At 39.6% G+C, this 21,714-nt stretch overlaps 1 protein-coding gene across 7 annotated transcripts in view; it reads left to right on the forward strand.

The window, feature by feature from the left end:
* pld3 (phospholipase D family member 3) overlaps positions 1-21,714 on the forward strand; it is a 62,682-nt gene that overhangs the window by 19,050 nt on the left and 21,918 nt on the right. For 5 of the 7 annotated variants that reach the window (XR_009654876.1, XR_009654878.1, XR_009654877.1 and 2 more), the window contains 7 exons: positions 948-998; positions 5,452-5,597; positions 5,884-6,064; positions 6,383-6,500; positions 9,287-9,414; positions 11,470-11,667; positions 19,546-19,685. Coding sequence is in view for 4 of the 7 variants with exons in the window: in XM_060923568.1 (XP_060779551.1) it covers positions 948-998; positions 5,452-5,597; positions 5,884-6,064; positions 6,383-6,500; positions 9,287-9,414; positions 11,470-11,667; positions 19,546-19,685 (962 nt within the window). In the remaining 3 variants the exon portion in view is untranslated. Of the gene's footprint in view, positions 1-559; positions 594-947; positions 999-5,451; positions 5,598-5,883; positions 6,065-6,382; positions 6,501-9,286; positions 9,415-11,469; positions 11,668-19,545; positions 19,686-21,714 lie in introns of all 7 variants that reach the window. The other 2 variants (XM_060923566.1, XM_060923567.1) reach the window with 1 other exon arrangement.

Raw genomic sequence — 21,714 nt, forward strand, 5'->3', positions numbered from 1 at the left:
AATGAGACAATGGCTGCATCCTAAATCACTCACGCATTCATTACTCCCTACTCACTATCTAGGGAATTCTATATAGAGGATTATATAGTGAGCTCATTGGTAAAATGAAAAAAAAAAAACCCACTTTCGGACACTACTCCTCTGCGCCGTTATATATGTCATTATTGCCGCACAATTAAAGCGTGCCAGATCAGTTGGCTAGTGGGTTTTCAAAATAATAAATACATGCAGGTATTTTTGTGATAAATGCATATTATACTGAGCGTATTTCCCACATTAATAAATACAAAGTACTTTGTGTCTGCCGCATCTTTCAGTTCTTTTAAATCAAGGCTGAATACTTTCTTCTTTGCTGCTGTCTTTTATTAAATCAAATTTGAGGCTTTTGATTAATTCCCTGCTCTGCACTGTAACTTTTATTCTTGTATTTTATCTGTCTTATTCTATTTTAGCTTATTTTTTATTCTCTTACTATTTTTAATTGTACTTGAATGTCCGTTTATAATGTGTTTCTTCTTCCGTTCATTCACCCCAACAAACACACTTTTTTTTCTTTCAGCACGACCGCAATGCATGATGGTATATATTGCTTGGTTAGTGACCATTGATTGTACACTACTTTTCACGGTGCATTGTGGGATACTATGAGTCCTCTATATAGGGTGTAATAATTCTCACTATACATTCTGACAGCACTACAAAATGGTGAACTCACTATGTAGTCTGCTGTATAGTGAGTCGTGAATGATTTCAGACACACGGAATGCGGTGTGTGTAATAAAGTACTGAATAAGACGAACATTGACCCTTAAAATGTCTTGTTTAAACATAAATATCTGCTTACAGATAAGCAGGGGGTTATTAGACCAGGAGATTATTATTAATCCTATATAATTTGTTCATTTTTGCAATCTGTGTTTTAATTTGGTGGTCTAATTTCTCTTCAGATGGCTGAGGTGGAGTCGAGTAAAGGAGAGAGTCTTCTGAAACCTCAAAAGGTACAAAAGAATGCAATATAAATAAAATACATTTGACAGAGAAGCTTTGGAGATTCATTTACATGTATAATTTGCATGCACACAGAATGGGTCCTCAGTTATGAATCTTTTAGTAAAGTTGCATGAAACTGAGCGAAAAAAATGTCCACCGGTTTTACAGAAGTTTTCAGAAACATTGATATTCTTTTTTTAATTGCCTGTAAAGTGCACAGCACAGTTGACTAGCTTTTGGTGACACCCACAAAACCCCATTTAGGACAAAGGACTCATAGCTGAAATGACAAGCAAACAGCAAAAAAGACTTTCTCAGAGGTAGAAGTAAAAGTTATTTTGACACACATCTATGCCAATGAAAATATATTATTTAACAGTGTAGCACCTGAAAAGGTTAAAATATAGAGACAACTTATGGAAAAAACGAATTACATGTAAATTGAGGTGAAAAGAAAAAGGTCTTGCATGAAAATGGGGGAGAAAAAAACATTTACGCTGTACCCAGGTGATCAGCACGTCACACAGGGAAACTATTATTACCTCCGCCAAGGAGGTTATGTTTTCGGTAGCGTTGGTTTGTTTGTTTGTCTGTTAGCAACATTACGGAAAAAGTTATGAACAGATTGCTCTGAAATTTTTTCCAGAGGTGTGACTAGGCACAAGTAACAATCCATTAAATTTTGGCGGTGATCCGGATCACTGTCTGGATCCCGGAATTTTTTAAAGGATTCTTGGAGGAGGTCTGCGCTCTCTGAGTGCTTTTCTTGTTTTTAATTAACCCCGCCGACAGTAGTCGGAGGGGTTATTATTTTCACCTGCGTCAGTCTGTGTGTGTGTGTATCTGTCTGTCTGTCTGTGTGTCTGCAAGATATCTCAAGAACCAATGGATCGATTTGGACCAAATTTTGTACATGTGTTGCCAATCACCCAGGAAGGAAACCATTAAATTTTGGAGGTCAAAGGTCAAGGTCATGGCAGAACTTCGAAATTTTCGCCCAATGTATTTTAATAGGGAAAAGGCAGGGTTTGCACTCGTTAGAGTGTCCCTGTCTAGTTAGTTTTAAATGACTTGGCTGATGTGCTGGATCCAAAATGTTGCACGGTGTGAAACGATGATGAGGTACCAAAAAAAACTGATTTAAATGCCACCTTTCATCCTCTTTTTTCATCCATTTTTATTTTACATATCCTGTGATAAATGCTAATATTGTAAAATGACCAGAGTTTCACAAAATTTTATTGAATGGTATAACACACTACACTTCGTCCCTGACCTCGTGAACTAGCATGATGTTTTTAATATAGAACTGCTTTATAGTCCCGAATTCGCTCTGGATAAGGGCATCTGCTAAATACTGTAAATATAAATACTAAATAAGCAGTTTAAACTGACAGTATATTCAATATACAAAAGTGTGTTAATTAAGTACATAACAATATATTGTGCGATGATAAATCGCAATACAAATTTATGATGATTTAAATAAAAAATGAATCACAATTATTTTCAGGCTGTGTAATCACAGTTTTTCCTAGCTGTAGTTGCGTAATTGTATTATTTAGTCACAATAATATACAATAGCAAAAATGCATGTGACATCACCCTTGGTGGAAGTAAAATGGCCCTAATGCCCCCACCCACACACACATATCTAAAATGGGAAAGAGCTATTGTGCTCTTTCTCTTCTCTCTTTACAGAGTGCTGAAAGCAAAAGAAAAGAGAAGCAAACGGAGGTAGTACAATGTTCATAAGTTTATTAAGCACATTGACCCTTAAAATGTCTGGTTTAAACAATAAATATCTGCTTACAGATAAACATGAAAGAGAAAGACTCGTCTTTGACTCATTCAATATCATGCTAACTGAATGGAATATATCTGATATACCACGAAAAAAAGCCAGCCAATATTATTATTATTATTATTATTATTATTATACATTACTTTCAGGTGTTCAATGTATCTTTCTCTTTCAAAATTCTCTCAAAATCTTTGGTATTTAACAAAGCAAACCTGGCGGCCATGTTTGTTTACAAATTGTCACAGTCGCTCGCTGGAACAGAAGATTTATGTCTCTGACGCAGGGCTAGAATTTTGGCGCGAATCTGCGAATCAATTCGCGTGAGTATTCACATAAATTGTTCCCCAGGCGAATCTCAACTGATTCGCGCAAAATATTCAAGAAATATCGTAATTTTATCGTAAAATATCAAAGTAATCACTTCAACACAAAAATTCCACAAACAGTTTCGATAAACAAACGTTCTGCGCGTGTGCAAAGTGTGTTTCACTCACTTGGTGTCGCTTGCATCTAGTCCGCTGAGTACTCGCCAGGTGGCTTTTGTTGTCAAGAATAACAAGATGGCGTACTCCAGCTCAAGTGATAGTCAGCCAAACACCTCAAAATCCGTTGAAAAAATGAAAAGAATATCGCGGCGCGGTTTACAGGTGTGGGGCGATGACCTACTAGACAATTATGACTTCGACTTTGAAGACGATTTCGTGGTCAAGGCGAGGTGTAAGACATGCAGCCTGCACTATGACAAAATCAAAGCACGGTGGGCATTCTGTTTCACGGTTGATGATCGTCACACATATAATGATATATAGCCTATACAGGAGTCTGACACACACACACTAGTGCAGTCATTCGAAATCAGAAAGACAAGACCAATGAAATGAATAAATATATGATAAACACACAAAAATACAGGTTACTGACATGAGAAAAGACATAAACAAGATCCTCCATGGCTTGACCCCAGAATGTCACAGACAGTGCAAGCTCTACTTCTGCCAGTACTGACTTATATGCCGTTGTGCATTCTGACCCTGACTCTAGTGTGGTTGCTAGTAGTGATGATGATTCAGACTCAGCTGTCAGTGATGAGACAGAGTAAACTAAATGATAGTTTGGCATGACCCTGACACATTGGTGCAGTTAGGTTTCTGGCATTCAGATGTTCTCTATTGTTCAGTTTTTGATGATTAAGGATTGAAATAGAGTGATGTTTGTTACTGTGAATAACTCTGTGTATTGTAATGTTTACTGTAACAGTTACTGTATTTGCGGCAGGCTTTTGAAGATGTTGTCCTTGGCTCCATTCTTCAGTTGTTGACTTGATGATTAAGGAGTGAAATAAAGTGATAATGAGTTTGATAGTGTGTATAAATATGTGTATTTTAATTACTGTAACTGGTACTGTATTTGTGGTTTGAGGGCTGAGTTGGAGGCCAACTGACTGCCTGTGAAAAGAATTCAAACTCGTACACACAGTCACAACAAACACAAAAGTTGTTGAAATTATTTTATTGGATTCTCAGGATTCTCGCAAAATGGTTTTGCGAGAATCCAAACAGATTCCTGCAAATTTTCACGAACTTCTAGCCCTGCGACCTGTGACGTCATGTCTTGACAGCCATGCAACATCGTAATCCACATTCAAGGCTTATTCTCCATTGGGTAGTGACGTAATACACGTAGGATAAGCGATATGTTGACAATATTGCATACTATCAAACCAAATGAATGAAACCCACTAGGTCTAATGTGTAGAGAAGCAGCTTTGGGACCAAAAGATCACCAGTTTGATTCCCTAGACCAGCAGGAATGGCTGCTTGAGCAAGGCACCTAACCCTTAACTGCTTCCCAGGCTGCTCTGGGTATGTTGCATGTCGCTCTGGATAAAAGCGTCTGCTAAATGCCTGTAATGTAATGTAGAAGGCAATAGAATACATGTTTTTATTCCATTGAAAAATTGTCCTGTATGTATATTTTCTTCCAACCTTTACAAATATGCTCAAATAATTACTGTTTGTTTTTAAGAAAAGGAAGCATTTTTTAAATTTAATAAAAGGCATATTTAAGTTGATAAAGAATAGGAAAGTAAATGTTTCTTTTTTTGGTAATAAAATTTTTATTTAATTTCTTTTCAGAAATACTGTGGGAAAATCAAATCATGAATCGAATCATGAATTGGGTGAATCTTTACATATCTAGCAGTTATCCATGCAAATTATATGATTTAAATTCAGTCAATCACGGTTTATGTTGGTTAGCCTAACTGTGTGTAAATTTACACACATTCAGGAAGTGGAATGTGTGTGTTTGTGTGTGTGTGTGTGTGTGTGTGTGTGTGTGTGTGGGTGGGTGAATGCTTCTACAAAGGATTTATGAATATTGTGGCCAGTGTAACATTGTCAGTTATCAGGACACTATGGAGATCTGTGTGTAATAAGAACTTTCGGTGTCTCCCATGTTAATCAGAGCGACTATAGTCAGTTGCATCTGGTTCGTGTTTAGCCGCCTTGTTACATGGCAACTTCATACGTCTTAGTGGATGCATGTGCTGGTCTTCAGCTTTAGGGTTGAAAACTCTGTGTGTGTGTGTGTGTGGGGGGGTGTCCTTGCTTATTTTATGTCCATTTAACACTGTGTGAGTCTGTGTGTTTGTGTAGTATTACAGGTGTATTTTGATCATCACCTGTCTCACTGCTTTGCTGCTCGTGATGTTTAGCCTCCAAACACTCCTTCTGCCCTCAATCTTATCATCTGGCCTGAAGAAAAATCCTCCCATCACGCACACCTGCACTGATGCCTGCAGGTGAGAAAATAAACACACATACACACACACATGCTTATAGGATGCACCTTGTACACACACTTGTAAAACTATATCTTTATTTCTATTTGTTTGTCTATCTGGATAGTATTGCCCTCTGTAGGTAAAACTGTATCTCTGCCCTCAATTTGTGTTTTCTGTCACGCATTCTTTCTAAAACTCTTTTACCCTGTTTTTTTTTCCCTCAGTGGTACTTTTAGACATTTATCCTCTCTTCAGCTATGTGTTTTTATAATATATTGATTTTGTGTGTGTGTGTGTTTTACAGACTGGTTCTGGTAGAGAGCATCCCAGTGGGGGTAGAATTCAACTCGTCTGTTGGTCATCCATCCATCTATCAGTCGTGGCTGAGTCTCTTGTCAGAGGCACAGAGCAGTCTGGACATTGCCTCATTCTACTGGAGCCTCACTAACGAGGACACACACACACACGAGCCCACAGCCAATCAGGCAAGGATACTTTGGGAACGATGTTATACAATTATGAAATCTGAAATAGTTACCTGCCTGCTCTCTGTTAGTCTACTTGTCTTTCTACCTGTTTATCTTTCTGCTTGTGTATTCTTTTTCATCTATTTATCAGTATTTTTTCTTTGTCTGTTCTTCTGTCTATTTCTGCGTCTGTATTTCCATCTTTCTTCCAGAATAATACATTATGATTAGCATAATTATAGTAATTAGAATAGTCACAGGCTTATCAGATGAGGAATAAAATTCTCTGTAATATTTGGCATAATTCTATGGTGTGTGTCTGTGTGTGTTTTATAGGGTGAGAAGATCCTGCAGGAACTTGTAGAGCTTTCTGGGAAAATCTCAGTGCGCATCGCTGTGAACACTTTTCGGGACAATCAGCCACAGCATGACATCCAGCAACTTGTTAATGCTGGTCAGTTTCTGTCTGTCCATTTCACACAGCCTGACGTTCGAGCAGTAATGAGCAGTGTTGAGCTATGATGAGTTCTCACTCCACATGAGTGTTCAGCAGCTCATGTTCATTATTTTATTACTTATTTTTCATTTCCTTATTGTTTTGGAGTAAAGAAGGGTACAACATTGCCTGTCTCTACCTGTCTCTCACTCTGTCTAGCTAGCTGGTAGACAATTGCTCTCATTTTTTTTTTAGCTCACCAGCCGTAGGGCGATGAGCTATTGCTGTCGTGCGCCGTCCGTCCGTCCGTCCACAATTCACAAAAATTGCTACTCCTCCCTGAGTTTTCAATGGATTTTGATTCTGATTGTTTTGTTTGGAAGATCTACTGTATTTGTTCTAATTGTTCTCATGAAGAACAATTTAGTTAATTATAAACAAGTCTAGTTTCTCATGGTGCGGCTGTGTGAGCTACTGTGTCGCTGACGCTCTGGGGTTTTTTTTTGTCTCTCTTTACTAGCCATTTGGAAAACTCGAAAAAGCAAGTGAAAAGGCGCATACTTTGGCAACACAGTAAATGTTTTAAAGTTTTATTAGCAGCCTGGATCAGGATTATATATTTTTAAACTAACGAATAACATCAGAGTGTTCAGAAGTGTGGTGGGGTTTATGTAAAGTTGGGGTAGATAGTTGGTCTTAAAGGATATGGGACATGGATTTTTACCTGGGCATAATTATGTATAAAGGACATAAGAAATGCCATCTAAATCACTGCAGGGCGTCAAAAATGTGAAAATCATTACATTATTCAAGTTTTTTTATATATCAGCGTAAAACAAGGATTCGTTAATGAGCTAGGTGGTCACATGACCCGTGACACAACAAAAACTTTCCAAGGAGCCAGTGCTTGGGAATCTAATGTAAACAGGTTACTGAAATGGACACCATCGACAGTGATATTCCCGATGTTTCACAGAGATGTGAAGTTAGACCCTATCAGTTTGAACCGATAGCTGGAAATTCACATGAACATAGATCTTGTCTTTACTCTGACGGGTCAGATGATTCTGAGAGTGAGAGTTCATTCAGCCCTCATGAAACTGAAAGTGGTCGGCTGGATAACACTTCCTGGTAAGTTAAAAACAATTCTGCTCAAAGGCTAATGATCTGTTGAAAGAAGTATTATTTTTGTATCATACATTGAAAGTTCATCATAGATCTAGCTAAAGTCCGTTGCAAGCTAGTTTTTTTTTTGCTGATATTTTTCGAGATTGATTGAGATACAATGCTTCCAGAGTCCGAGATGAAAACATTCAAAATGGCGAAACGAGTCAGAATTATGATAATCAATAATTGATACACCCAAAATTATAATACTAATCCTTACCTCGGCTTTCAGTCGCTTAGCGCAGAGGTCTTCAACAGGGGGGTCGCGAAATCGCACCGGATCACTCATATCAACAAAAATATTCCTGCCCTGTCCCCTGGCCTCCGTGCAGGGTTGCAAACAGCGCGCCTTTCGGCGGATGCCGCCTTTTTCACGGCTGAATCGCGCAGATCCGATTAAAAAAAAAAATAGCGATATTAATTCATGAAACATGAAGTATAAGGATGAGAAAAAAACAGTTTAAATTGGGAAGCTGCGCACATTTGTGCAGCCTGGCGCAAATGTGCGCAGCTTCCCGATTTAAACTGTTTTTTTTTTCTCATCCTTATACTTCCTGTTTCATGTTTCATGAATTAATATCGCTCAGTACCTGAGTATTAATGTTGAAAGAATCCTCAGTGAAATGGTCCGAACACAGTTTGTGGGAAACAGTAGGTGCAAAGTTTTTTCAACAGGTGTTCTGTAAAGTTATCCTACCTCTTGGATTTGTCCTACCAAGCCTACTGCGCATGCGCGAAGCCTACTGCGCATGCGCGAAGCCTACTGCGCATGCGCAGGTGAGCCCACATTTTCCTCAGCTTCGGGTCCTTGGGGAATGCAAAAAAACTTACTCCAAGGCATTTCCCATTGGAATTATTACAACCATAAGCAGCACAATACACCATGATGTCCAATGTACGTTAAAGACTATAAAAACAATTTTCTTGTCATCCACTTCTCCATTCATCTACCCGCTTGTGCTGTGCCCGAAAGTTTTTGTTACGTATGATCACATGACAGCGGCTCTTCCGGTTGCAAAAAATGCATATCGGAAGTCGAGCAGAAATGCCATATAATCATCACGAATATAACGATTTTGCTGAATTTAATAGATGATTTTGTATTTGTTGATGCAATTAATTCATATTTTTAATGGAAAGAAACTGATATAGCGTGCTTTTATGTTTCATGTCCCATATCCTTTAACTCCTTATACTTTTACATTTTTTTCACCATTTTATTTGGATCCATCCATCCATCCATCCATCCATCCCAATGAGTATGAATTCTTATTAGTTAGTGTTTTACAAATGAAATAATCACTACACATACAAAATGGTTAAATAAAGGATTGTTAACCCCCCCTCCCCCATTGTCTCTCTCTGTCTCTCTCCATTTATTTGTGCCTGCCTGCTTGTGTTGAAATATCAAAGAAATCTGCATACAAAGAGTTGGGATTTGAAACAGCCCAAGAAACATGCCACAAAAATCAAGCACAGCTTACACTCATAAAAAAATAACCTGAAACATTTTAAAAACATTTCTTTATATATGTAACAAAATCTAGGTTAAGATCATAGAGCTGTTTTTTGGAAAAGTTTTCTGTTTCCCTTTTGGTAGCCATGTTAAATGCTTTGTTGTATGTTGTGTCTCTAAGGTGCTGATGTGAGGGATGTAGACATGCAGCATTTAACATCTGGTGTGCTGCACACTAAGTTCTGGGTGGTGGATAAGAAGCACATTTACATTGGTAGTGCCAACATGGACTGGAGATCCTTAACTCAGGTGACTTATTATATACAGCATATATTTAATAAATTCTTCACTACTGTCTGATAAATAACTTGTAGTTACAGTAATTGCTGTATTTGTGTACCAACATTTCTGTGGGACTTCTGGAAATTTCAGAAAACCATGTTTTGTTTTGATATTTATTACTTTAAACTATTTGATTAGAGTATTTTGTTCCCTATTGTTTCACTCACACTTGGTAGGAGTGATTAAGAGTGCTGCTTTTGTATCAGTTAGATTCCTCGTTATCCAATAATATGACTGTGAACATGAAGGGTCGATCCCATCTGATTAGCCAAGAACCATTATGCCAGTTAATCTCTGTGTTCATTATTTTATTTACTAACCAGATTACATTACATTACATGGCATTTAGCAGACACTGTTCTCCAGAGTGACGAACAACGAGTGCAAAAGTCATGTGCATGAAGTACTGAACTTCTAGACAAGAAAGTTCTAGTGCCAGCTGAACATGTGACGACAGTACCTAGTGTAATATGCTGTTGAAGTATCAATACTCGGCAAATAGCCAAGGAAACAAGCCAACCATATAAAGTACAACTAAATAGAGAACTTGAAACAGCTAACCCCAGGCTAGACAGCACACAGACTGGGTTGGTCTAGACCAAAACGCAGTTACACAGTGGGCAGCGAAGAAGGGGAGCCTTCAGTCTGTGCTTGAAGGTGGTCAGGGAGTTGGCAGTTCTGACCTCACTGGGAAAATCATTCCACCAACGGGGAACCAGGACAAACAGCAGTCTTGAGTGGGATGGGCAAGAGCTGAGAGGAGGAGGGGCCAGGCGACCAGTAATAGTGGAGCATAGGGATCTAGCTGGCGTGTAGAGGTGGATCAGACTCTGGAGGTATGCTGGTCCTAACCCCTTGAGAGCCTGGTAAGCTAGCACCAATGTCTTAAATTTGATCCGAGCTGCGATAGGTCAGCAAGCAGAGGGGTGACATGGGAAGAATAAGGGAGGTTGTAGACCAGGGTGAGCTGCAACATTCTGGATGAGCTGCAGGGGTCTGATGGCAGAAGCTGAAAGGCCAGCAAGAAGAGAGTTGCAGTAGTCCAAGCAGGAGAGGATCAGTGCTTGGACCAGGAGCTGAGTAGAGTAGGCAGTAAGAAAAGAGTGGATCTTTCAGATGTTGTAGAGGGGGAATCTATACGTCCAGGTCACTGCAGTGATGTTCGCTGAGGAGGAGAGTTTGTCATTGAACATGACCCCTAGGTTCTTTGCACTGAGTGAAGGTGACCTAGAGATGTCCCCCAGGGAGATGATAGTGTCCAGGGGTGAAGAGGATGGAGCAGGAATGTAGATTACCTGTGGCTTCCCTGGGTTGAGCTTCAGGTGATGGTCGTCCATCTAGCTCCAGATGTCATGCAGGCAAGCAGAGATGCGAGTGGAGATCTGCATGTCAGAAGGAGGAAAAGGGAGAAACAGTTGGGTATCATCGGCATAGCAGTGGTAGGATAGACCATGAGCAGAGATAATCAGACCGAAAGGTTGGGTCTAGAGGGAGAAGACAAGTGGACCAAGGACTGAAGCTTGAGGGATGTCAGTAGTAAGTGGGCATGGTGCCCACTTACCTCATATTATATTATGAACGTATTATGTGTTAATGAGCTGATGATATCCAGTATGTTCAAGCAAGATGTGTATTGCGTATTATTTTGAATACATTGGGCCTTGTTTTTTCAATATACACCTTAGTATTTAAGGTTTTTAAGGTATGTGTTTTTAAGTTTTTTAAGGTTAGTTTCTTAGTTTTTAAGGTATGTGAGATAAATGTTTTTAAGGGTTTCATACAGAGGAAGCCAGAGCTTAGCTCTGCCTTATTGCATAAATATATTTTTATTATGAATGATTGATGATATTTATTGTGTTATATATTTGTTTCTGTCCACTAACCTCCACCTGAGAGCCTAAGTTAGTCACAAGAATTTTTCACTTTTATCCCAGTGAGTCAAGGATTAGTCCTAATAAACACACAGACATACCCATCTCTCTCATGTGTTACACTTCTGTTCAATTTTGGCTCACTCCTCAGGTGAAGGAGCTCAGTGCTGTGGTATATGACTGTAAGTGCCTTGCTGAGGACCTTGGGAAAATATTTGAAGCCTATTGGTTCCTTGGTGACAGCAAGACAATACCTGCTCCCTGGCCCAGCCAATACTCTACAGCCTTTAACAAAGACAAACCAATGCAGCTGCCAATCAATGGGACAGACTCTAGAGTTTACCTGTCGGTAAGAGATCTGTAGTGTTCACTATGGCTAAATGTAGTAAATATAAAATATACTTATAGACACAAATAGGTGATGTACAACTGCAAATCAGGAAAAAATTGGGATGGTATGTTAAAAAATTAGGAATTTTAAGTCTTTATCACATATATTAGAGCACAGTTATTTTTTTCTCTGTATTTAACCCATCTAAAGTGTTGAATACATGTGCACACAAGTGAGCTGTGAACACCCACATACCCAGAGCAATGGGCAGCTGTGCTGCAGCACCCAGGAAGCAGTTGGGGGTTAGGTGCCTTGCTGAAAGGCACTTCAGCCATGGATGTGATGTGAAGTGATGTTCAAAGATTCTTTATTGTCAATTCACTATATATCCAGGACATATAGGAGAATCAAAATGCCGTTTCTCTCTCACCTTACTTGTAAAAAAAACCATAAAAATTACACACCAAAAAAAACCCCCAACCTATATATAAATATTTATAAATATAGATAATATAGATGGCGGCACGGTGGTGTAGTGGTTAGCGCTGTCGCCTCACAGCAAGAAGGTCCGGGTTCGAGCCCCGTGGCCGGCGAGGGCCTTTCTGTGTGGAGTTTGCATGTTCTCCCCGTGTCCGCGTGGGTTTCCACTGGGTGCTCCGGTTTCCCCCACAGTCCAAAGACATGCAGGTTAGGTTAATTGGTGACTCTAAATTGACCGTAGGTGTGAATGAGAGTGTGAATGGTTGTTTGTGTCTATGTGTCAGCCCTGTGATGACCTGGCGACTTGTCCAGGGTGTACCCCGCCTTTCGCCCGTAGTCAGCTGGGATAGGCTCCAGCTTGCCTGCGACCCTGTAGAAGGATAAAGCGGCTAGAGATAATGAGATGAGATGAGATGAGATAATATAGATGAAAAAAATTAAGAAAAACAATATATATAAACATAGATAATATAGATAAAAAACACACTCTTAAATCAATGTACAAAATAGCAGTAGTGCAATACAGTGCAATAACGGAGAAGGTGCTAGAAGAGCAGCTTATGAGGTGTATATGAAAGTAGTGCAAATGAGCAATAGCAGCAGATACAGCAGTAATGCTAATGATTGTGGTGTGATGTGCAAACTGATGAGGTAGTTTTCTTGTGTGAATGAATGTGTTACAGACCAGGGGTAGGGTCTGTAACACATTCTGGTCATTCACTCTCCCCACCCATACAGTTTTCCTGCTGGTCCAGGGAATCGAACCAGTGACTTTTTGGTCCCAAAGCTACTAAATTGAAATTAATATGAGTGATTCCACGCTTATGGGTACTGAAATGGGGATATGAACTTATTCACTTAAAACCATTTCTTTTTTTACCATCAGGTCACAAAACATGTAATCTTTAATGAATAATATGCTAAAAGATAACTTTAATTTTCTGAGATGTAATAAAAACATATTTATATGCCAAAGTCAAGCCTATGACTTCCAAAATGATGTCTGTTACATTACTTCTGTTACGATTGTCCATCTCGCGTCTGTTACAAATTAATTACAATCTAGCTATATACCATGTTAATCTTATTGAAAGAATGTGTATGTTTATTCTACTACACATGTTTATTAATTATATTTGCTAAAACATCACCTTCCTATGTTTCAAAAAGTAATTCTACATTGTTAAAATTGAGAATATATATGTCCACAACACTTCTGTTACGTTCTGACTTTGGCATATAAATATGTTTTTATTACATCTCAGAAAATTAAAGTTATCTTTTAACATATCATTCATTAAAGATTACATGTTTTGTGACCTGATGTTAAAAAAAGAAATGGTTTTAGGTGAATTTTTAAAAATAAGTTCATGTCCCCATTTCAGTACCCATAAGCGTGGAATCACTCATATAGAAAACCACGATTTGTAAATAACACTGGGGAACAATTTGAAAAAAAAATTCTGTTGAGTTAGATTTTTATGCTGATTAAAACTAAAATTGGCATGCTGATTCCAAAATTGCAGTCAGTTTTTTTTCTAGCACGTCAAGTTTTTTCTCCACAGCTTACCCTCCAGATAAGCAAAATTCCACTGATTAGCTGTAGTAAGACTATTTGAATGTTATGGAAGAACGTTATCAGGGTAGATGGGATGCACATATGATGGCTGACTATTGTTGGAGCATCAAACGTGATAGTCCTCAAGTTGAACACTCCAGAAAGAGCTATAAACGTAAATTTTTACCTTAACTACTTGCACACAATTATAATTACAGTAGCCATATCCTTTGTAAAAAACATCTCATCTCATCTCATTATCTCTAGCCGCTTTATCCTTCTACAGGGTTGCAGGCAAGCTGGAGCCTATCCCAGCTGACTACGGGCGAAAGGCGGGGTACACCCTGGACAAGTCGCCAGGTCATCAAAGGGCTGACACATAGACACAGACAACCATTCACACTCACATTCACACCTACGGTCAATTTAGAGTCACCAGTTAACCTAACCTGCATGTCTTTGGACTGTGGGGGAAACCGGAGCACCCGGAGGAAACCCACGGGGAGAACATGCAAACTCCACACAGAAAGGCCCTCGCCAGCCCCGGGGCTCGAACCCAGGACCTTCTTGCTGTGAGGCGACAGCGCTAACCACTACACCACCGTGCCGCCCCGTTAAGTACAGTATTTTTCATATTTTTTTAAGAAAACGGGGATTCTATAGTTCAAAAACTTGACATGATGGAGAAAAACTGAGATCAGTTTTGGATTCCGCACCCAAAAATTAGTTAAAAACAGCTGTCAGACCTAACTCAACAAAAATTGTGTTCCCCAGTGTAATCTGTGATCTGTATTGCACTGAAAAGAACACAACAGCACATTATTTGATGTTTTACCTCATGACGTTTCAATTTTGATTTGCAATGCATTTCAAAAAATAAAGTTGGGACGGTAACGCATTTACCATTTTGTAATGCTGCCATTCCTTTTCACAACTCTTAAAACATGTTTAGGGACTAAAGACACCAAGTGATAGTGTTTCATAGTGCAGGTGTTATTTTCTCCCATTCTTCCTGCAAACAGTACCCTGTAACAGTACAGGGTCGTCGTTATAGTGTTTGTTTCAAAATTCTCCATACATTGGGGACAGAGGGGACAGGCCCTCTTCTTCCACAGACTTGCCTTTGTAATGTGTGCAGAATGTGGTTTTGCATTGTCTTGTTGAAATATCCTTAGAAAAGATGTTGTCTTGAGGGCAGAATTTGTAGTAGAATATATATTTCAGTGTACTTTACTGCATTAATGCTGCCATCATAGAAATGCAAGTGAACTTTGCTAAGGGCACTGACACAACCCCATACCATGACAGATCCTGGCTTTTAAACTTGTTGCTGGTAACGTCTGGATGGTCCTTTTTGACTTTGGTCCAGAGCACACTGCATCCATTTCTTCCAAAAAAGACTTGGAATACTGATTCATCTGACCACAATACACGTTTCCACTGTGTGACGGTCCATCCCAGATGTGTCCGAGCCCAGAGAAGTCGACAGCATTTCTGGACACCACTAACATAAGTCTTCCTTTTTGCACAGTAAAGATTTAATTGGCATTTGTGGATGTAACTCGGTATTGTAGTGCTTGACAAAGGTGTGCCAAAGTAATCCCGAGCCCATGTGGTTATATCAGCTATAGATGAATGACGGTTCTTGACGCAGTGCCATCTAAGGGATCAGAGATCACAGGTGTTCATCTTAGGCTTGCGTCCTTACTCTTTATGCACCAAAATTCCTCCAGATTCCTTGAATCATTTAATGATGTTATGCACTGTAAAAGGTGAAATATCCAAATCCCTCCATATCTTTCTTTGAGGAACATTGTTTTTAAAAATTTCAACAATTTTTGCACACATTTGTTGAAAATCTGGGGATCCTTGGCCCATCTTTGCTCCTCAAAGTCTAGGCCTATCCTGGAAACCAGTTTCATGCCAGATCATGATTATAATCACCTGCTGACAACACATGTTTCAAATCACTGCATTATTTTAATGATTTACCTCATTACTAGCCCTAAATTTCCCTTGTCCCAACTTTTTTGGAATGTGTTGCAGACTTGAAATGCAGGAATGAATGTATATTAACAAATGAAATGAAGTTGGCCAAACAAAACAAGAAATATCTTGGGTTCATACTTTATGCAGTGAAATACAAGCTTTTATGTGCCTTGACATAGATTCTGCAAGTCTCTGAAACTGTACTTAAGGGGAAAACACCATTCTTCCAAAAGATTTTCCTTCCATTGGTGTTTTGATAAACATCGCTACTATGTAACTCCAAAAGCTCTCATAGGTGTTCAATTGTTGAGAGATCTGTGACTGTTGAAGGCCATTTTCATACTCCTCAAACCATTCAATGAGCCTTTGTGATCAGTCAGAATAACTTTGTATTCATTTGCAATGACAAATCTTGCGTTATCAAAGGTACACAAGAACAAGTGGCGAAGTCACTATGTCATCGTGCTGTAAGAATGTAAGAATGAGTGTAACAATGGCAAAACTTCGTAACCAATCAGCACTTATCCTGATCAAGTTCGATTACCCATTCTACTTCTTCATAAACTTCGGAACCAATCAGAACCAGAAACGAAATAAGAGAAACCTAATTATACAGTGGTGCTTGAAAGTTTGTAAACTTTAGAATTTTCTATATTTCTGCATAAATATGACCTAAAACATCATCAGATTTTCACACAAGTCTTAAAAGTAGATGAAGAGAACCCAGTTAAACAAATGAGGGCAAAAATATTATATTTGGTCATTTATTTATTGAGGAAACTGATCCAATATTACATATCTATGAGTGGCAAAAGTATGTGAACATTTGCTGTCAGTATCTGGTGTGACCCTCTTGTGCAGCAATAACTACAACTAAATGTTTCCGGGAACTATTGATCAGTCTTGCACACTGGCTTGGAGGAATTTTAGCCCATTCCTCCATACAGACCAGCTTCAACTCTGGGATGTTGGTGGGTTTCCTCACATGAACTGCTCGCTTCAGGTCCTTCCACAACATTTCGATTGGCTTAAGGTCAGGACTTTGACTTGGCCATTCCAAAGCATTAACTTTATTCTTCTTTAACCATTCTTTGGTAGAACGACGTGTGTGCTGAAGGTCATTGTCTTGCTACGTGACCCACATTCCCTTGAGATTCAGTTCATGGACAGATGTCCTGACATTCTCCTTTAGAATTCACTGATATAATTCAGAATTCATTGTTCCATCAATGATGGTAAGCCATCCTGTCCCAGATGCAGAAAAACAGGCCCAAACCATGATACTACCACACCATGTTTCACAGATGGGATAAGGTTCGTATGCTGGAATGCAGTGTTTTCCTTTCTCCAAACATAACGCTTCTCATTTAAACCGAAAAGTTCTATTTTGGTCTCATCCGTCCACAAAACATTTTTCCAATAGCCTTCTGGCTTGTCCACATGATCTTTAGCAAACTACAGACAAGCAGCAATGTTCTTTTTGGAGAGCAGTGGCTTTCTCCTTGCAACCCTGGCATGCACACCATTGTTGTTCAGTGTTCTCCTGATGGTGGACTCATGAACATTTAAGATTAGCCAATGTGAGAGAGGTCTTCAGTTGTTTAGAAGTTACCCTGGGGTCCTTTGTGACCTCACCGACTATTACATGCCTTGCTCTTGGAGTGATCTTTGTTGGTCGACCACTCCTGGGGAGGGTAACAATGGTCTTGAATTTCCTCCATTTGCACAAAATCAGTCTGACTGTGGCTTGGTGGAGTCCAAATGTTTTAGAGATGGTTTTGTAACCTTTTCCAGCCTGATGAGCATCAACAATGCGTTTTCTGAGGTCCTCAGAAATCTCCTTTGTTTGTGCTATGATACACTTCCACAAACATATGTTGTGAAGATCAGACTTTGATAGGTCTCTGTTCTTTAAATAAAACAGGGTGCCCACTCACACCTGATTGTCATCCCATTGATTGAAAACACCTGACTCTAATTTCACCTTCAAATTAACTGCTAATCCTAGAGGTTCACATACTTTTGCCACTCACAGATATGTAATATTGGATAATTTTCCTCAATAAATAAATGATCAAGTATAATATTTTGTCTCACTTGTTAAACTGAGTTCTCTTTATCTATTTTTAGGACTTGTGTGAAAATCTGATGATGTTTTAGGTCATATTTATGTGTCAAATGTGCGAGAGAGGTGGATGTATGTGCAGAAGTGTTTTATTGAACAAAGTGCAATCTATACATTTATGCATGAAACACACACAAAAGCAAACAGTCCAGAATGGCAGGCAAGGTCCATCCATCCATCATCTGTCGCCGCTTATCCTGTTCTACAGGGTCATAGCCAAGCTGGAGCCTATCCCAGCTGACTATGGGCGAGAGGCAGGGTACACCCTGGACAAGTCGCCAGGTCATTGCAGGGCTAACAGGCAGGCAAGGTCATAAACGGGAAAACAGGCAAAGGGTCGGTTGAGGCGCAAACAGAATGTCATAGGCAAAACGAGGATGAGAACTAGGAACAGGAGTCGAGAAACCAGGAAAACCACAAACACGGGAAACAAGGCTCGGTAATGCGCACTGAACGTGGCGTAATACTTAGCATCGTCCTTGCATCAGCGCAGTCCTTAAATTGCCCAACACTTACTTCATTAATTGAGAACAGGTGCGCCTTGTTGACGGTGTGCGTGCTGGCGCTCACTCGGCGCGCGCGCAGCCTGAGGCGCACCTTTTTGTGCACGCGCCACAGCGCGCAGGACTGACATTATGCAGAAATATAGAAAATTCTAAAGGGTTCACAAACTTTCAAGCACTACTGTAACTTCGTAGTATCAGAAGATAAACGAAATTCACCTCATGGTTTGCCAAGGCTACTGATTCGATATCATCTAAGTGGTGTTTATTTTAAGAAAATTTACCTTTTGATTATCACAGCTTTTGTTTAGTCCTTCTGAAAGGTCAAATGAAAGGTTTTATAAGTTTTTGGGTTTTTTTAGCTTTTTGGTAGATATATCGAGAAGCCGATATCAAACTTTTGCTATTCGCTTTCTCATCTCATCTCATCTCATTATCTCTAGCCGCTTTATCCTGTTCTACAGGGTCGCAGGCAAGCTGGAGCCTATCCCAGCTGACTACGGGCGAAAGGCGGGGTACACCCTGGACAAGTCGCCAGGTCATAACAGGGCTGCTATTCGCTTTGATTTTTTTTAAATCTCATCTCATCTCATCTCATTATCTCTAGCCGCTTTATCCTGTTCTACAGGGTCGCAGGCAAGCTGGAGCCTATCGCAGCTGACTACGGGTGAAAGGCGGGGTACACCCGGGACAAGTCGCCAGGTCATCACAGGGCTGCTATTCGCTTTGATTTTTTTAAATGTTATTTTTTATTTTAGAGTCTTTATTTTAGAGCATTATTTAGTACTAATGAGTCACACTTGTGAAACAAAATGTGCTCATTAGTCCTAAATAATGCTTCTCAGACAATTAATGAACAAGTGCTTTCTTACTATTTTGAAAATAGATATAGTTCACAGCACTGTATTTTGAACAAAACACAGTAAACAAAATTGGTAACCAAAATGCTACAAGCCCTGATGCTGCTCACAGCTTGGTGACGCTTGCAAGAGATAAGACTAGTATAATTGATAACATGTATATATGCAATATTTACTGTATGGACATGGTATCAGAAAACAATTTCATTTATAAGCAGTAGCCACATGTACCCATAGGGTACCTATTTTTCATGAGGTCATTATCTTTGCCATCATAGTAAATAAATAAATGTCTTATATCATTAGACACATCATCACCCATCTATTATTTCCATTATTGATTCAGTTCATGATCTACACTATATAATTATATCGTTGCAGAGCTCTCCTCCATCTTTATGTGCTGAGGGCAGAACTCCAGATCTTCAGGCCATTTTAAGTATCATTAATGATGCACAACAGTTTGTTTACATTGCTGTAATGAACTACCTGCCCACTATGGAGTACTCAGCATCTAAAAGGTATGTGTTCTCTTTGACAGTACGGAAAAACAATGTGTTCAATAGTATCAATGTTCCCCCAGCCCTAACTCCCTTTGTGTTTACTTCAGAAGTATCAAAACTAGAGTCCTCCACTATTTTTCAAATGCCCTGTAAGCCATTTTAAAAATAAAATTAGGTGACTATTCATTTTATAAAAACAAGAGTTTCTGGTTTGAACACTTGGTATCTGTCAGGTCAAACCATGTTTTATAAAAGAATGTAAATCAGAATCACTTTTATTGCCAGGTATGTGGACACACACGAGGAATTTGACTCCGGTTTCACTTAGCTCTCATAGTACAAAACAGATAAAAAGTCTATACACAAAATAAACAAACAAACAAACAAAAAAAAAAAAAGGGTGCAATAGGCGCATAGTGCAAAGTAATCCAAGTAAGTCAAGTATGAAATAGATAAATATAAAGTATACAGTGTGCACAGAATGACGGTATGAGTGTGGAGGTATTTTACAAGTGATATTACTGATATATGAATCTGGATTTTAGCTGTTCATCACAGAAAGGATTTTCCCTTTTGGTGCAATATGGTGCATAGTGCAAAGATGAAATAGTAAATATAAATAAGTATAAATATAAGTAACAGTGAGCACAGAATGACAGTATGAGTGTGCAGATATTTTGCAAGTGATATTACTGATATACGAATCTGGATTTTAGCTGTTCATCACAGAGACAGCCTGAGGGAAAAAAAAAATATTCTTGTGTCTGGTTGTTTTTGCATACAGTGATCTATATCGCCTCCCTGAGGGGAGACGATTAAACAGATTGTGACCAGGGTGTGATGGGTCCGCAGAGATGTTACCTGCCCGTTTCCTGACTCTGGACAAGTATAGGTCTTGGATGGAGGGCAGGTTGACACCAGTAATTTTCTCTGCAGACCTTATTGTCCGTTGCAGTCTGTTCTTCTCCTATTTGGTGACCAATCCAAACCAAACAGTGATGGAAGAGCAAAGAACAGACTGAATGATGGCAGAGTAGAATTGTGTCAGCAGCTCCTTAGGCAGGTTGAGCTTCCTGAGCTGGCACAGAAAGTACAACCTCTGCTGAGCCTTTTTGATGATAGTGACTGTGTTGGTCTCCCACTTCAAGTCCTGAGAGATTGTGGAACCCAGAAACCTGAAGCTTTCAACAGCAGTCACAGTGTTGTTGGTGATGGTGATGGGCAGCAGAGTGGGGGGGGGGGGCTCCTCCTAAAGTTCACTGTCATCTCCACAGTTTTGAGCATATTCAGTTCCAGATTGTTCTGACCACACCACCAGACCAGCCGTTCAACCTCCCATCTGTATGCAGACTCGTCACCATCTCGGATGAGGCCGATGACCATTGTATCGTCCGCAAATTTCAGGAGTTTAACAGGCGGATCTCTTGAGGTGCAGTCGTTGGTATAAAGGGAGAAGAGCAGTGGGGAGAGCACACACCCTTGGGGGGGCACCAGTGCTGATAGTCCGAGTGCTGGATATGATGCCTCCATCCTCACCTGCTGCTTCCTGTCAGTCAGGAAGTTTGTAATCCACTGACAGGTGGAGGAGGGCACAGTGAGCTTGGTGTGGAGGACATCTGGAACAATGGTGTTGAATGCCAAACTGAAGTCCACGAACAGGATCCTGGCATACATCCCTACAGTGTCAAGGTGTTGCAGGATGTAGTGTAAACCCATATTTATTGCATCATCCACTGACCTGTTTGCCCGGTAGGCAAACTGCAGGGGGTCCAGCAGGGGGTCTGTGATGTCCTTCAGGTATGACAACACCAGTCTCTCAAAGGACTTCATGACTACATGTGAGGGCAACAGGCCTGTAGTCATTCAGTCCTGTGATATTGGTTTTCTTAGGAACCGGGATTATTATAAATGTAAGTAGGAGTTTCTTTTTTTTAATCATTTGCAAGATGTCCATCAAAAAAAAAAGTTAGGGTAATAAAGTAGTAGTTTTGCTGTTGACTGGTTAAACAGAATAGTGTCTTTGTAGCCACAGCAGAAGGAATCATAT

Source organism: Neoarius graeffei, chromosome 6 (assembly GCF_027579695.1).
Source record: "Neoarius graeffei isolate fNeoGra1 chromosome 6, fNeoGra1.pri, whole genome shotgun sequence".
Classification (NCBI taxonomy): domain Eukaryota; kingdom Metazoa; phylum Chordata; class Actinopteri; order Siluriformes; family Ariidae; genus Neoarius; species Neoarius graeffei.